This window comes from Cetorhinus maximus, chromosome 12 (assembly GCF_964194155.1).
Source record: "Cetorhinus maximus chromosome 12, sCetMax3.hap1.1, whole genome shotgun sequence".
NCBI lineage: Eukaryota > Metazoa > Chordata > Chondrichthyes > Lamniformes > Cetorhinidae > Cetorhinus > Cetorhinus maximus.
Window position 1 is genome coordinate 122,541,448 of NC_135890.1, and position 16,106 is coordinate 122,557,553.

At 45.3% G+C, this 16,106-nt stretch overlaps 1 protein-coding gene across 4 annotated transcripts in view; it reads right to left on the reverse strand.

The window, feature by feature from the left end:
• Positions 1-15,440, reverse strand: part of adgrd1 (adhesion G protein-coupled receptor D1) — a 238,426-nt gene extending 222,986 nt beyond the window's left edge. The window contains exons 1-4 of one of the 4 annotated variants that reach the window (XM_078554567.1): positions 15,377-15,440; positions 15,255-15,291; positions 2,058-2,185; positions 980-1,075 (exon numbers count right to left, since the gene is read on the reverse strand). In XM_078554567.1, coding sequence (XP_078410693.1) covers positions 980-1,075; positions 2,058-2,185; positions 15,255-15,291; positions 15,377-15,416 — 301 coding nt within the window. In that variant the 5' untranslated portion in view covers positions 15,417-15,440. The remainder of the gene's footprint in view (positions 1-979; positions 1,076-2,057; positions 2,186-15,254; positions 15,292-15,376) is intronic. The other 3 variants (XM_078554565.1, XM_078554563.1, XM_078554566.1) reach the window with 3 other exon arrangements.
• Between the last annotated feature and the right edge of the window lie 666 nt (positions 15,441-16,106).

The window sequence follows — 16,106 nt, forward strand, 5'->3', positions numbered from 1 at the left end:
TATACCTGGGATATAATTATGGGACTGTACCTCAATATACCTGGGATATAATTATGGGACTGTACCCCAGTATACCTGGGATATAATTATGGGACTGTACCTCAGTATACCTGGCATATAATTATGGGACTGTACCCCAGTATACCTGGGATATAATTATGGGACTGTACCCCAGTATACCTGGGATATAATTGTGGGACTGTACCCCCCAATATACCTGGGATATAATTATGGGACTGCATCTCAATATACCTGGGATATAATTATGGGACTGTACCCCAATATACCTGGGATATAATTATGGGACTGTACCTCAATATACCTGGGATATAATTATGGGACTGTACCTCAATATACCTGGGATATAATTATGGGACTGTACCCCAATATACCTGGGATATTATGAGACTGCACCCTAATATACCTGGGATATTATGGGACTGTACCTCAATATACCTGGGATATTATGGGACTGTACCCCAATACACCTGGGATGTAATTATGGGACTGTACCTCAATATACCTGGGATATTATGGGACTGTACCCCAATACACCTGGGATGTAATTATGGGACTGTACCTCAATATACCTGGGATATTATGGGACTGTACCCCAATATACCTGGGATATTATGGGACTGTACCCCAGTATACCTGGGATATTATGGGGGTGTACCCCAGTATACCTGGGATATTATGGGGGTGTACTCCAACATACCTGGGATATTATGGGAGTGTACTCCAATATAAGTGAGGGCTTCAGCAAAAGTCAACAGGAAATTGAAAAGAAGAAAAATACAATGTTCAAATGCTGTGAGTTTATGAAAACTTTAACTCCGGTCTGACTCAGGTTATTCCTAATTAGTGATGTGTTGATAACCTGGGCCCTCTCAAAACATTTATAGGTTTCACGTCACAAAACCAAAGATTAACTTTGCCTTGGCCTCGTATCATCAAAAGCAAAGCCATAAATTCTCACCTACAATTGTCGAGAGATTAGAGAAGTCAGAGTCAATGGTGTAGACAGAGGTAGAGTTATAGGAGGGAAGCTCAGTGAAGTTGTGGGTTCTGAGCACTGAAGGAAGAGAAGCAAAGACTCTGTGAGATGAGGAATAATGAGACAGGACATCAAGACACGGTGCTTACAACATCCAGAACAGATTGCTGAGTGAAATTAAATGACAAATACATTAAAACGTGCAAAGCTTTGTGACATTTGGTCACTGCATGACAACGTTTGGAGAACGTGGTAACATTGATTGAGCAAGAACAGGAATACCGGGAACAAGAAAGTAGAAACATAGAATGTATAGCAGTGTAACAGGCTATTCAGCCCGAATGCTCCATGCTGGTATTCATGCTCCACATGAGCCTCCTCCCACCCCTCTTCATCTCACCCTATCAACATATCCTTCTTTCCTTTCTCCCTCATGTGTTTATCCAGCTTTCCCCTTAAATGTATCTGTACTATTCACCTCAACCACTCCCTGCGGGAGTGAGTTCCACATTCTCACCCCTCTTTGGGTAAAGAAGTTTCTCCTGAATTCCCGGTTGGATTTATCAGTGACTGTCTTATATTTATAGCCCCCTAATTCTGGTCTCGCCCAGATTTATTATGTCGACCCTATCAAACGCTTTCATAATCGGAAAGCCCTTATCAGATCACCTCTCAGCCTCCTCTATTCTAGAGAAAAGAGACCCACCCTGTTCAGTCTTTGTTGATAGATTAAACCTTTCAGTTCTTGTATTATGCTTGTAAATGTTTTTTTTTTTTGCACCTTCTCCAGTGCCTCTATCTCCTTTGTATAAAATGGAGACCAGAAACTGTTCCCAGGCCCCAAGTGTGGTCTCAGCAAAGTTCAATACAAGTTTAACATAACTCCTCTCCATTTCAATTCTAGAAATAAACTCCCGTGCTTTGCTTGAAATAAAATGGATGAAAAGGTTAAATCTCCCACTGTGCTGCAGTTATAGTTTTGAACTTTGCAGCAAACGTATAGAGCATTATAAAATGCAACTTAAGAACAGGACATCATCACTAACCGGCACGGTTATACTTATTTCACCGCTATTGACATGACCTGTTTGACTTCCGTTCACATCACACAGTTCGTTGAGTCCTGCCACGGGATCCAAGGGCCAATAATGTGATGCTGATTCTAACACCTGGAAACCTACAAAACAGCTAGTTAGTTCAGTGTTTGTCACAGTAAAATCCAATCAAAAATCCCAACACAAGTTGGGGCAATTACTAATTTGCAGACTAAACACCAAGTAACAAATCGCCCTGAGTTAGTATTCATGCACACGCTTCCCTCAGAGAGCAGTGGGGATGAACAGAAGGATTTACAAGCTCATTAACAGCCTGACAAGGTGGTGGCCTCCTTGATTCTGGATCCTGCCACTCTTCCCTTACAGTGAACAGCGTACAGCAGTGGAAGGGTTCGCAGGCTGATTAACAATCTGACTGGTAGAGACATGAACTCTCCTTCCATGACCATCTTTACCCCAACTGAAAGAGAGGGGTTCGTCCTGTACAGCAGAAAGATTATACGAGCTCCCACATCACATACGATGAGGAGGGGAATCCACATCCTACCGGACATGAGTATCCCACTGGATGTCAACCCAGAATTCCAAACTGGAGCTCCGAGCCCCAGCCTGTACTCTCTGGGGGATGTCCGGAATAGGATTTGAATTCTGGGCCTCCTTCTGAATCAGAGGCCAAAATACACACCTAGTGCTGGGATGAAAGCAAGACAAAACAACCTGGGATATTTGGAAATGTGCTGCCTGAAAAGGTGCAGGCAGCAAATTCATTAACTTCCAAAAGGGAATTGGAGAAATGCTTGAAAAGGAAAAGAATTCATGTCTATGGGGAAAGAGCAGTGGTGTGGGACTAATTGGATAACTCGTTCAAAGAGACAGCACAGACATGACAGGCTGAATGGCCTCCTGTGCTGCAAGATTTTATGTTGGATGGTATTCAGTTCACCCTGTTGATGAATTAGTTGATCCTTGGTTTGTGTTAAGATTTCTCAGATGGAGAGGTTACATCACTCGACTGCAATGGTTTAAGAACAGGAAAAATCATTTGGAATTTTTCCCAACCATTTAGCCCCTAACCCCACGAAAAAAAATCAGAATTAACATTTGATACTTTAACTAGAAAATAATCTTCAACAAAATAATTCTTTCATGGATTTTGTTGGGTGCAGTCAGAATTTTCACATCTGGAACGATTTAGACAGTTCTTGGATTTTCTACACCAGGATTAAATAGAGCAATGCTTTGCTCTTACACTGTGTGTTAGATCATAGCTTCATATTACCTCATCCATAATTGTAACGATAATTTGAATATGTCAACTCCTTGCACCAATTTGCCATGCAAAGATAATCCTTCACATGGAATCTTAACACTGTACTTTAAATTACACTTATGATGCATTGCTATAATTATTTGAGAAACTGTTTTATACTTAATGAAAGCATAAAAACATGAACCTAGAAATTGTATTGTGCAGTGGTCATTTTTCAGGTGTTGAATTGGGGGCTGAAGAGTCTAATTTGGAAGGTGCACATTCTCAGTCGTGGGGGGAGCATAGTGCCCCATATTGGTTAGGGTGCCCTGTTGACATGGAGAACGCCTGCTTGGAATAGGTGTAGATTTAAATCAGGCGTGGGGAGCGGGAGGGAGTAGCACCTATTTTGGTCACATTCCAACATTAGCTCATGATTCACAGCATCACGGCCCATCAGGACGCCAGTCAGTCTTCGCCAGTTAAATCAGAGGGTCTTTGAAGGGATTGGCACCAAAAAGGTGAAGAAACCTTGGCTCAAAGTGGATCCAGGAGAGGTGCCCTGCCCCCAATCCCCTCACCCATCTGAGTTAACGGTGGACCCGATGTCCATTTCCCATTTGCCCAATTTCATTGTCTTTGTGATTGGCACACGGTCCCCTCTGGTGCCCCCAGAGCGCCCATTGCAAGCTCATGGCACAAGACAACCAATTCTGCATATTTCAGCACAGCACCACTAGGTTGGCGCCTAAACTGGGGTCCAAGCACTTCTCTCTCACTCCGGCACTAAGCTCAAGTGGAACACAATGTGACAGCCCAGGCTCTCACCCTCCAAGTACAGCAGAATACAGCTGTGTGGGAAGGGGACAAAGAGAAGAATCCAAGATAAAAGCAAAATGCTGCAGATGCTGGAAATCTGAAACAAAAACAAAAACAGCTGGAAAAACTCAGCAGGTCTGGCAGCATCTGCGGAGAGGAGCATAGTTGGCGTTTCGAGTCCATATGACTCTTCAACAGAACTAAGAAATATAGAAAAGAGGTGAAATATAAGCTGGTTTAAGGTGGGGTGGGGGTAGAGCTGGATAGAGGGCTAGTGATAGGTGGAGATAACCAAAAGATGTCATAGACAAAAGGTCAAAGAGGTGTTGACGGTGGTGATATTATCTAAGGAATGTGCTAATGGGGACATTAAGGGTAGAAAGCAGGACAAGCAAGGTACAGATAGCCCTAGTGGGGGTGGGGTAAGGGGGAAGGGATTGAAATAGGCTAAAAGGTGGAGATAAAACAATGGATGGAAATAAATTTTAAAATAACAGAAATAGATGGGAAAAGAAAAATATATATTTTTAAAATTTTAAATTATTGGAAAAAAGGGAGATCAGAAAGGGGGTGGGGATGGAGGAGAGAGTTCATGATCTGAAGTTGTTGAACTCAATGTTAAGTCCGGAAGGCTGTAAAATGCCTAGTCGGAAGAGAAGACTCTGATTGACTGTGCCCACACCCCACACACAGGCACTTACCTCAATTCACTCCCACCACTGAGGACAACGCCTTGCATCAATACAATAAAACACCCCAAAGCACTTCACGGTAAAAACTTTGACACTGAGCCACAGGTGATAATGAGACAGCTGACTGAAAGCTGTTTTTAAACATTCATTCATGGGATGTAGGTGTCGCTGGCTGGACCAGCATTTATTGCCCATCCCTAATTGCCCTTGAGAAGGTGGTGGTGAGCTGCCTTCTTGAACCGCTGCAGTCCATGTGGTGTAGGTACACCCACAGTGCTGTTAGGGAGGGAGTTCCAGGATTTTGACCCAGCGACAGTGAAGGAACGGCGATATATTTCCAAGTCCGAATGGTGAGTGACTTGGAGGGGAACTTCCAGGTGCTGGTGTTCCCACCTATCTGCTGCCCTTGTACATCTGGATGGTAGTGGTTGTAGGTTTGGAAGATGCTGTCTAAGGAGCCTTGGTGAGTTCCTGCAGTGCATCTTGTAGATGGTACACGCTGCTGCTACTGTGCGTCAGGTGGTGGGGGGGGTGAATGTCTGTGCATGGGGTGCCAATCAAGTGGGCTGCTTTGTCCTGGATGGTGTCAAGTTTCTTCAGTGTTGTAGGAGCTGCACTCATCCAGGCAAGTGGGGAGTATTCCATCACACTCCTGACTTGTGCCTTGTAGATGATGGACAGGCTTTGGAGAATCAGGAGGTGAGTTACTTGCCACAGGATTCCTAGCCTCTGACCTGCTCTTATACACACGGTATTTATATGGTTAGTCCAGTTCAGCTTCAACGGTAACCCCCAGGATGTTGATAATGGGGTATTCAGCAATGGTAATGCCATTGAATTTGAATGTCAAGGGGCGATGGTTAGATTCTCTCTTGTTGGAGATGGTCATTGCCTGGCACTTGTGAGGCGTGAATGTTACTCACCACTTGTCAGCCCAAGCCTGGATATTGTCCAGATCTTGCTGCATTTGGACATGGACTGCTTCAGTACCTGAGGAGTCATGAATGGTGCTGAACATTGTGCAATCATCAGCGAACATCCCCACTTCTGACCTTATGATGGAAGGAAGGTCATTGATGAAGCAGCTGAAGATGGTTTGGCCGAGGACACTACCCTGAGGAACTCCTGCAGTGATGTCCTGGAGCTGAGATGACTGACCTCCAACAACCACAATAATCTTCCTTTGTGCTAGGTATGACTCTAACCAGCTGAGAGTTTTCCTCCTGATTCCTATTGACTCCAGTTTTGCTAGGGCTCCTTGATGCCACACTCAGTCAAATGTCAAGAACAGACACTCTCACCTCACCTCGGGAGTTCAGCTTTTTTGTACATGTTTGAACCAAGGTTGTAATGAGATCAGGAGCTGAGTGTCCCCGGTGGAACCCAAACTGGGCGTCAGTGAGCAGGTTATTACTAAGCAAGTGCCGCTTGATAGCACTGTTGATGACCCCTTCCATCACTTTACTGATGATCGAGAGTAGACTGATGGGGCGGTAACTGGCCGGGTTGGATTTGTCCTGCTTTTTGTGTACAGGACATACCTGGGCAATTTTCCACATAGCCGGGTAGATGCCAGTGTTGTAGCTGTACTGGAACAGCTTGGCTAGGGGCGCGGCAAGTTCTGGAGCACAAGTCTTCAGTACTAATGCTGGAATATTGTCAGGGCCCATAGCCTTTGCAGTATCCAGTGCCGTCAGCCATTTCTTGGTGTCACGTGGAGTGAATTGGCTGGAGACTGGCATCTGTGATGCTGGGGACCTCCGGAGGAGGCCGAGATGGATCATCCATTCGGCACTTCTGGCTGAAGATTGTTGCAAATGCTTCAGCCTTATCTTTTGCACTGATATGCTGGGCTCCTCCATCATTGAGGATGGGGATATTTGTGGAGCCTCCTCCTCCAGTGAATTGTTTAATTGTCCATCACCGTTCACCACTGGATGTGGCAGCCCTGTGAGCTTGGATCTGATCCAATGGTTGTGGAATTGCTTAGCTCTGTCTATGACTTGCTTGCTTTAGTCAAAGAGGTAGGTTCTAAGAAGCACCTTAAAGAGGAGTTCGAAGCAAGGAGGTTTAGGGAGGGAATTCCTGAGCATAGGCCCTCGGTAGCTGAAGGTACAGCCACCATTGGTAGAGTAATGGAAATCAGGGATGCTGAAGCAGCCAGAATGAAAGAAGCACAGAGATCTCAAAAGGTTGTAGATCTGGACGTGATGACCCAGATAGGAAGGGGCTATTTGAATGTGATCCCTACAAGCTACTGGCTTCCACAAAATCTCAGCACATGGGAAAATCAGGATCATTCCATTTAATGTTTCACCAGAACCACATTCCAGCTCTAATAATGACATGGCCTAAATTCTGTGGAGGAATTTCATGAGCCTTCAAAGATAAAATGGCTGATCAAATCTGCACTGGCAATTCTATCCAACTCAGTTTATACATTAGTCACTCACTGCGTGTGGCTAATTGGGAATATAGATTTTCGTTTTATTGGCTGGATGAGGACATCGCTGGCCAGGCCAACATTTATTGCCCATCCCTAATTTCCCTTGAGAAACTGGTGGTGAGCTGCCTTCTTGAATGCAACTGAGTGGCTTGCTAGACCAGGGCAGAGTCAACCACATTGCTGTGGGTCTGGAGTCACACATAGGCCAGACCAGGTAAGGTCAGCAGATTTCCTTCCCTAAAGGACCTTAGTGAACCAGGTGTGTTTTTAACAACAATCCAATAGTTACATGGTCACCATTATTAAGACGGGTTTTTATTCTCAATGTATTTAATTAAGTAAGTTTTAATTCCCCTGCTACCATGATGGGATTTTAACTCGTATCCAGAGCATTAGCCCCGGTCTCTGGGTTACTAGTCCATAACACAAGCACTAGGTTACCGCACCCCCTTCATTGCATACCTGATTAAAGAAAGAACTTGCCAGCCAATTGGATAATTTTGCAGTGCAGTCTTTTATTATATTTTTTTTTCATTATTTAGCGTGGTGCCTTGGGAGTGACCCCTACCCCACACCCTCCCAATCCCATAATATCCTGACTGGCTTCATTCCCCATTCCCAGCTCTCTCCCTGGGATTCAGCAGCTGATCATTGCCGTCAAGGCAAACAGCCTTGTATTAATTTCCCTCCAGTGGCCGGAGGTGTGACAGGTGCCCGAAATCCCACAGAAGACGCACCAAACCCAATTTTGAACCAGCCTCCGGCTGCCTCATCGTGAACTCTCTCCGCCTTTGGAACTCTTTACCCCACAGAGCTCTGGGAGCTCAGTCGTTGAATATGTTCAAGACTGACACTGATAGGTATTTGGACGCTAACGGAATTAAGGGACACGGGGATAATGTGGGAAGGTGGAGGTGAGGTGGAAGATTCTCTTAAGGTTAACTTGCAGGTTGAGTCTGTAGTTAGGAAGGTAAATGCAATGTTGGCATTTATTTCGAGAGGACTAGAATGTAAAAGCAGGGATGTGCTGCTGAGGCTTTATAAGGCTCTGGTCAGACCACATTTAGAATATTGTGAGCAATTTTGGGCCCCGTAACTCAGGAAGGATGTGCTGGCCCTAGAGAGGGTCCAGAGGAGGTTCACGAGAACGATCCCAGGAATGAAAGGCTTAACATATGAGGAACATTTGAGGACTCTGGGTCTATACTCAATGGAGTTTAGAAGGATGAGGGGGGATCTGATTGAAATTTACAGAATACTGAAAGGCCTGGATAGAGTGGACGTGGGGAAGATGTTTCCATTAGTAGGAGAGACTAGGACCCGAGGGCACAGCCTCAGAGTAAAGGGAAGACCTTTTAGAACAGAGATGAGGGGAAACTTCTTTGGCCAGAGAGTGGTGAATCTATGGAATTCATTGCCACAGAAGGCTGTGGAGGCCAGGTCATTGAATGTATTTAAGACCGAGATAGATTGGTTCTTGATTGGTAAGGGGATCAAAGGTTACGGGGAGAAGGCGGGAGAATGGGGTTGAGAAACTTATCAGCCATAATTGAATGGCGGAGCAGACTCGATGGGCCGAATGGCCTAATTTCTGCTCCTATGTCTTATGGTCTTCTGGTCTAAGATCAGCCATGATCATTTTGAATGGCGGAGGAAGTTTGAGGTACAGAATGGTCGACTCCTGTTCCTATTTCTTATGCTATCCCTGGTTTAGGCGCCAATGAGTTCCTTTCCCACAATGTTTTGAGATGGAACATAAATATTAATGAGTTAATTTTAAAAACCTACAGTCTGAAACAGAGTGCGAGAACAAAGAGATTGCAATGATCCAATTCTGTACATATAATGCTGGTATTAAAAATGAAAGGGTTTCCTAATCAATTCCAGATTTTAAAACTGACAACATTCCGCACCCAGGAAAAATCCAATGAATTAATTATTTAGCTGGGGAGGATATTGTCAAGTTGATGTATTAATATCCTTTCACTGGCAATTACAACAAACTAAATGCTTAAGAGAAAAATATGATAATTATTGCAAGCTGTTGGTTGGTCGCCTTTTAAAATATTTTTTGTAACCGCAAACTGCATATTTTGCTAAAATATCCTTCCCCTCAATATCTGTACATAGATTCTGGACTAGTCAATATGGTCATGTTGTTCAATTCAAAAGTTATTACTCAAGTGTAAAATTAAATCCTTTGGCTTATATTCAGTTAAAGAGTTTTCAATTTGTTGAAACGCCTTAAGCAAAAGCATAAGTGGGAGGGTTTGTGCTGGCTCAGGATTGGTTGTTGCTGATGTGTCCAGGAACTCTGCAGAAATCAGCAACAAAGTGTGATTTTCATATGGAAACATTAAACACAAGCAGCTTATTACCAATTTACATCAAACTGCAGCTCTCGGAGATGGTGTCAGTCCGGCCGCCATCTCTCTAAAATTCATTCGGACACAGAGCCATAAACAAGCGGCGCATTGGAAAAACTGAAGAAAATCCCAGCGCGCTGCACAGCAGGATAGAAAACAACAATTTCCATTTATATAGCGCCTTTAGCATTGATGAACCATCCCAAGGTGCTTCACAGGAGAGATTATTAAACAAAAATCCGGCAGCCAGGCAAAGGAGATATTTAGACAGGGGAGCAGAAGTTTTGTTCAAACAGGTAGGTTTTAAGGGGTGCCTCAAAGGAGGAGAGAGGCATGGAAGGGTGAGGGAGGGAATTTCAGAGGTTTGGGTGAAACCTGAGGAATGTGACTTACATCAACATCCAAACCCAAGGGGCACAGTGGGCAGTGCCCGCTCCCTTCACCTTTGGGGTATGGGCTTGGACTCTCCAAAACAACAATAATCCTTGGAATTGTCTGCTATTGGCTTCTACTTGGATAGGATACACCTGTCACTTTATTGGCTGTCCTTTTTGTGGGGAACAGCTTGAAGCCACAGTTCTGTGCAAAACAGGGCATGGTGTTTTTAAAAATAGAAAATTCTCCCACTTCCAGTTTCCAATCTAGAGGGCAAAAAAAAAATCACTCAAATCAATTAAAGCTAGCAAATGGATACAAGATCGATCCAAAAGGATAATGCGATGCTTGCTTTTATCCACAAGGAGTGGAGCTTTAACTCTATAAAGCTCAGGTCAAGCTACACTTTGAGCACTACATTCAGTTCAGGGCAGCACACATATCTACTGGCCTTGGAGGGGGCGCAGTGTAGATTCACCAGAATCACACAGGAGATTACATTAGGATGACAGGATAAATAGGCTCAGCTTTTATTCCCTTGAGGATAGGATTTTGTGTAGCGACCTGGCTGAAGTGTTCAGAATGTTCAAAGGGTTCCATCGTGTAGATAGAGAGAAACTGTTTCCTCTGGTGGGGTTGAGGTTTGGGGGGAGGGGGGGGAGGTTCTAGAACAAGGGGGCAGAACCTTAAAATTAGGTTTTGGAAATCTGGAACTCTCGCCCCCCCCCCCGCCCCCCCCATAAGGTTGTGGATGCTGAAAGTTAATTGGAGCTTTCTAGACTGAGATTGATAGATTTTTGTTGGGTGAGAGTATTGAAGGGTATGGGGCTCAGGTGGGTAAATGGAGCTGGTGTGCAGTTGAGCCATGGTCCAATAGAATGGTCCAAAGGCTCTGAAGGGCCTCCTACATTCAGTATCAAAAAAAGGGGAAATATTTACATTATGAAACAGGCCACTTCATACCAGAGCCTGAACTGACATTGTCTGTCTATGAGGGTAATTTCACCCATCTGGTGTTCCCAGATTTAAAGGGAGTACGTGCCTCAGATTCGACTATGAGGCTGTTGTAGCAATACTCTCGGCTGTGCTCCCTTCAACATCAGCTCTGACCAGATGTGCAGGATTAGGGTAAAGCCTCATATTCTGTAGGGGGAAGAGGGACCGGACAAAACACAAGAATAACTTGTATTTATCCAGCAACTTTAACGCGGTCGAATTCCCCAAGGCACTTCACGGGAAGGTGACCAAACAAATTTTGGTACCGATTCACTAAGCACAGATCACCGAAAGTTTGGTCAAAGTGGTAGGAGAGTCATAAAGGAGGAAAGATGAGGAGGAGGGGTGGAGAGATTTAGGGAGGGAATTCCAGAGCTCAGCGCCCCAGGCGGAGGAAGGCACGGCCGCCAACAGTGGAGTGATGGAAATCGGGAAAGTGCAAGAGGTCAGAATTGGAGGAGTGTAGAGATCTCAGAGAGCTGAGGGGCTGGAGGTGGTTACAGAGGTAGGGCAGGGGCGAGACCATGGAGGAATTTGGAAACAGGGAGAAGAATTTGAAAACGAGGCATTACTTAATCGGAAACCAACAAAGCAAACAGCCTCAGCACTGATATGAAGGGTAGCAGAAACGGAATGAATCTGCTTCCAAAATAATGCAGGTTTCTGGGGTGTTTTACACCACAGCAGGGATAGGTCACATGCTCCTGAACTAATAATCTCATCACATACAGGCGTGAACAAGAACTAAAATGACCAGTTCCCTCTTTTCTCACATAGCACAAAAATTCTCTTAAACTCAACAAACCATAAATCCAAAAAGCTTTCTCACTGTCGCTCAATTTTCACCACAATCACCGACTGCAATGTGGTCACCAACACATCCAGCAACTCTATAATCTCCAGCTGCTTTGTATTAGTGCAGTGTGAAGGGGCAATCAAAGAGTGCTGGCTGTGCTGCTATTTATCTCAGGCTATTAACGTTATGAGTAACGTTTTTTTTTAAATTGAGGGTGGATTTTTTTTTTAAACACCCAGATGGTTTCTGCCAATTTCCTTTTTCTCCTTTCCACAAGTCTGGAGTGTGATGGAATATTCCCCACTTGCCTGGATGAGTGCAGCTCCCAGAACACTCAAGAAACTTGACACCATCCAGGACAAAGCAGCCCCGCTTGATTGACACCACATCCACAAACATTCACTCTCTTCACCAACGACAGTAGCAGCAGTGTGTGTACCATCTACAAGATGTACTGCAGGAACTCACCAAGGCTGCTTTGACAGCACCTTCCAAACCCACAACCTCTACCATCTCAGTAACATGGAGAAATTACATACTTTCAAATTATATTTTTAGGACTGCATACATATCAGGCAGCATTTTCAGATTCCACGCTCAAAGTGGGGAATCTACGCCATCAGAAGTGTCTTGTCAAGCTTCATGATTGATTTTCCAACTATTCATTTTTGTGGTTCCGGAGTTCTCATCACCTCCGAAGCATCTGACAGGAATTTGTGACAGAGATTTTCCTGATTCCTCTCAAGTCTTTTGTCATCTCCCAGTTCAACTATTCCCGTGCTCCCCTAACCCGTCCCTCTCCCTCACCCCCACCCCCTCTCAACTTCAACTCATCCAAAAATCTGCTGTCCATGTCCAAGCTCACACCAAGGCCCCTTCACCCATCAGCCCTGCCTTCAATGACCTACAGTGGCTCCGAGTTTAACTATGCCTTGATTTTAAAATTCTCATCCTTGTTTTCAAATCCCTCCACGGTCTCACCCCTCATAATTGCCACCAGCCCCTCAAGCCTCTGAGGTATCAGTGCTCCTCTAACTCCGTTCACTTATGCATTCCCAATTTTAATCACTCTAATGGTGACCATGACTTCAGACACCCAAATCCACAGAGCCTAGAATACACTCCCTACACCTCTCTACCTCTCTCTACCATCCTCTAGCTTTAAAGCCCGCCTCTTTGATCTGGGGTGTGGATCCTGTGCAATTGCAGGTACCACCAACCCCCCCTAACCCTACCCTGCCCACCTCCGAGCAGGCCAGTGATAAGGTCCCCAAAATCGTGTCAGCTGTGGCTCAGTTGGTAGCACTCTCGCCTCTGAGTCACGAGGTTCTGGGTTCAAGTCCCACTCAGGACTTGAGCACAAAACCCCAGCTGGCACTCTGCTGCTTACGCACGTGGAAAACCTCGGCCCCATTCAAAAGCTTGGGTAGATGGGAAAAAAATCCCACGGCTGCTACTGCAAGGCAGGGCAGGTGCGTCATCAGCTGTGCTTTGGTCAAATCAACATTACGAAATAGTTTATCTGCTCAATATCACATCACTGTTTGTGGGATCTTGCTATGTGACAATTTGCTGCATTTCCTACATTGCAACAGTAACTACGCTTCAAAAATATTTCATTGGCTGTAAAGTGCTTTGGGACATCAGGTGGTCACAAAAGGCGCTATATAAATGCAAGTCTTTCTTTCTTTAACTCAACCTTTGCACTGGTTTCATTGAGCACTGATCACCCCTCCTAATGTTCCCCTGTGGCTCATCTTCCGATCACACCTCTCAAGCACCTTGGGGCCTTTCACTACATTCAAGCCGACATTTAAATGCCAGTTGTTGTTATTTGGGTCCACACCGTACGTTATAAGCAGTTTGTGCCCTTTTTGTACTTACAGTGGGTCCCTACCACAAACAATAGAAGGATACGCTAAGTATTAGGGAGGAGGCTCATGTGCTCCTGTACAGTCCCGTTGAGCCGAATGGTCTCTTTCTGGGCTGGAGGCTCTGTATAATCCTTTGTAATTAACACCGAGCTGAAGATGACCCCTGGAGAAGGGATATCTTAAACTGAAATTCTGCTACAGCACAAGCCTGTTAACATTTCTCTCTGCCGCAGCAGGAGGTCAAGCCAAGGAATTGACCCAAGCACAAAGGGAACACAGAAAACTGAAAACAATCCCAAAGAGAACATGGAGAAAAGAAAGAATCAGGAGAGGAAGAAATGACAAGGGAACTGAAAGAATGAAAGATTGAAACCAGTTGGCCAGGAATGGGAAAGGATAGGTATTGAAAACAGAATAAATCAAAAATATTTGAATTGAGTAACTATTCTAAAATCAATTAAAATAAATTCACCCAAACTTAATCAAACATTATCAGTGCAAAATAATCTTCAATCAGAAGCGCTTTTAGCCATTAGTAAACAATTAACTGTAACTTACTATAGCCGACAAAGTCATTGTGTCTGTGCAGCTCAGTGTCAGGAATTCCAAAACCCCCTGTATCACTCCCAAACTAACCCCACTGCCCCGCTCTCTCCCGGTGCCCTGTATCAATCCCAAACTATTCCCACTGCCCCGCTCTCTCCCAGTGCCCTGTATCAATCCCAAACTAATCCCACTGCCCCGCTCTCTCCCGGTGCCCTGTATCAATCCCAAACTATTCCCACTGCCCCGCTCTCTCCCGGTGCCCTGTATCAATCCCAAACTATTCCCACTGTCCCGCTCTCTCCCGGTGCCCTGTATCAATCCCAAACTATTCCCACTGCCCCGCTCTCTCCCGGTGCCCTGTATCAATCCCAAACTAATCCCACTGCCCCGCTCTCTCCCGGTGCCCTGTATCAATCCCAAACTATTCCCACTGCCCCGCTCTCTCCCGGTGCCTTGTATCAATCCAAAACTAACCCCACTGCCCTGCTCTCTCCCCATAGCCCTGTATCAATCCCAAACTAATCCCACTATCTCCCCATAGCCCTGTATCAATCCCAAACTAATCCCACTATCTCCCCATAGCCCTGTATCAATCCCAAACTAATCCCACTGTCTCCCCATAGTCCTGTATCAATCCCAAACTAATCCCAAACTAATCCCACTGTCCCACTCTCTCCCTGTCCATTACTCTGTTTGAATTATTGATCCAATTTTCCCTGAAAAACTGCACTACCTGATTGTGGAAAATCATCTCAACAACTGTCTGAGTAAAGTAATTTTACTAACCTTGTGGGTGTGCATATGGATGTTATATATGTGTCTATAGATGTATATGTACATGTGTGTGTGTGTGTGTGTGATATATATGGAAGTGTGTGTGTAACTCTTGCTGTGTCCCTCAGGATCCCGACTGGAGCTGGAGTGAAATTATTCCGTTTGCCTTCCCATAAAAGCAGAAAATGCTGGGAACACTCGCCAGGTCAGACAGTATCTGTGCAGTCCTTTCAGGTCGATGACCTTTCATTATTGTGAGTTTGGCTTACCTGTGAGTGTCGGGGCTGCCTCTGATTCTCCGGTCACCTGGGTAAATAAAGGATAAAAGAGTGAAGCCCTCAGAAAGCGGACACCGAGGTGATTGCAAAGCCCTGAGGGGAATTCAAGCTACCTTCCATAGAGTGAGGACCATTGAAACACACAGCAAACATGCTCTCATTGTGCCTGCCCTCTGGCTGCTGTAATCCTCGCTCGAAGGCTGTCCGGGGACCACTTTCTGTATTTACCACCCCAGCCAAATGCACTGGAGGGGGAAGTTTGGAACTGATCGACTTTGGAAGTTCCTCCGGACAGGAAGCCAGGTTGAGGAGGAGGTTCTGTAAGATGTCCCACTGCTGGTTACAACTCCAACTATACAACTGCAAACCTACTCTGTAAATTGGGGTTTAACTGGAAACTCTCTGTTCCTGTCTCTCTCTCTCTCTCTGTGTGAATCTGTTTCTATCTCTGACTCTTGATCCAGACTCTCTGTCTGTCTCTGTCTCTGTCTCCCAGTCTCTCTCTCTTCCCCAGGCTGTCTCAATCCTTGTCTCTGTCTGTCTCCTAGTCTGTCTGTCTCCTAGTCTGTCTGTCTCCTAGTCTCTCTCTCTCTGTGTCTCAGTCTCGCCCCCCCCACAATGTCTCTCTCTCTCCCCCAGTTTCTCTCACTGTATCTAAGTTTGTCTATTTCTGTGTCCCCCACCCCCAGACTGTCTCTGTGTCCCTGCCTGTCCCCCTAGTCTCTCTCTCTCTCTCTCTCTCTCTCCAGCCTCTGTTCGCTCCTCTCCTGTCGCGGCTACAAACCAGTTCCTAACTCTCCACAGTCGCGGCTCCAATTACCCCCCTCCCCAAATCCCACCCTA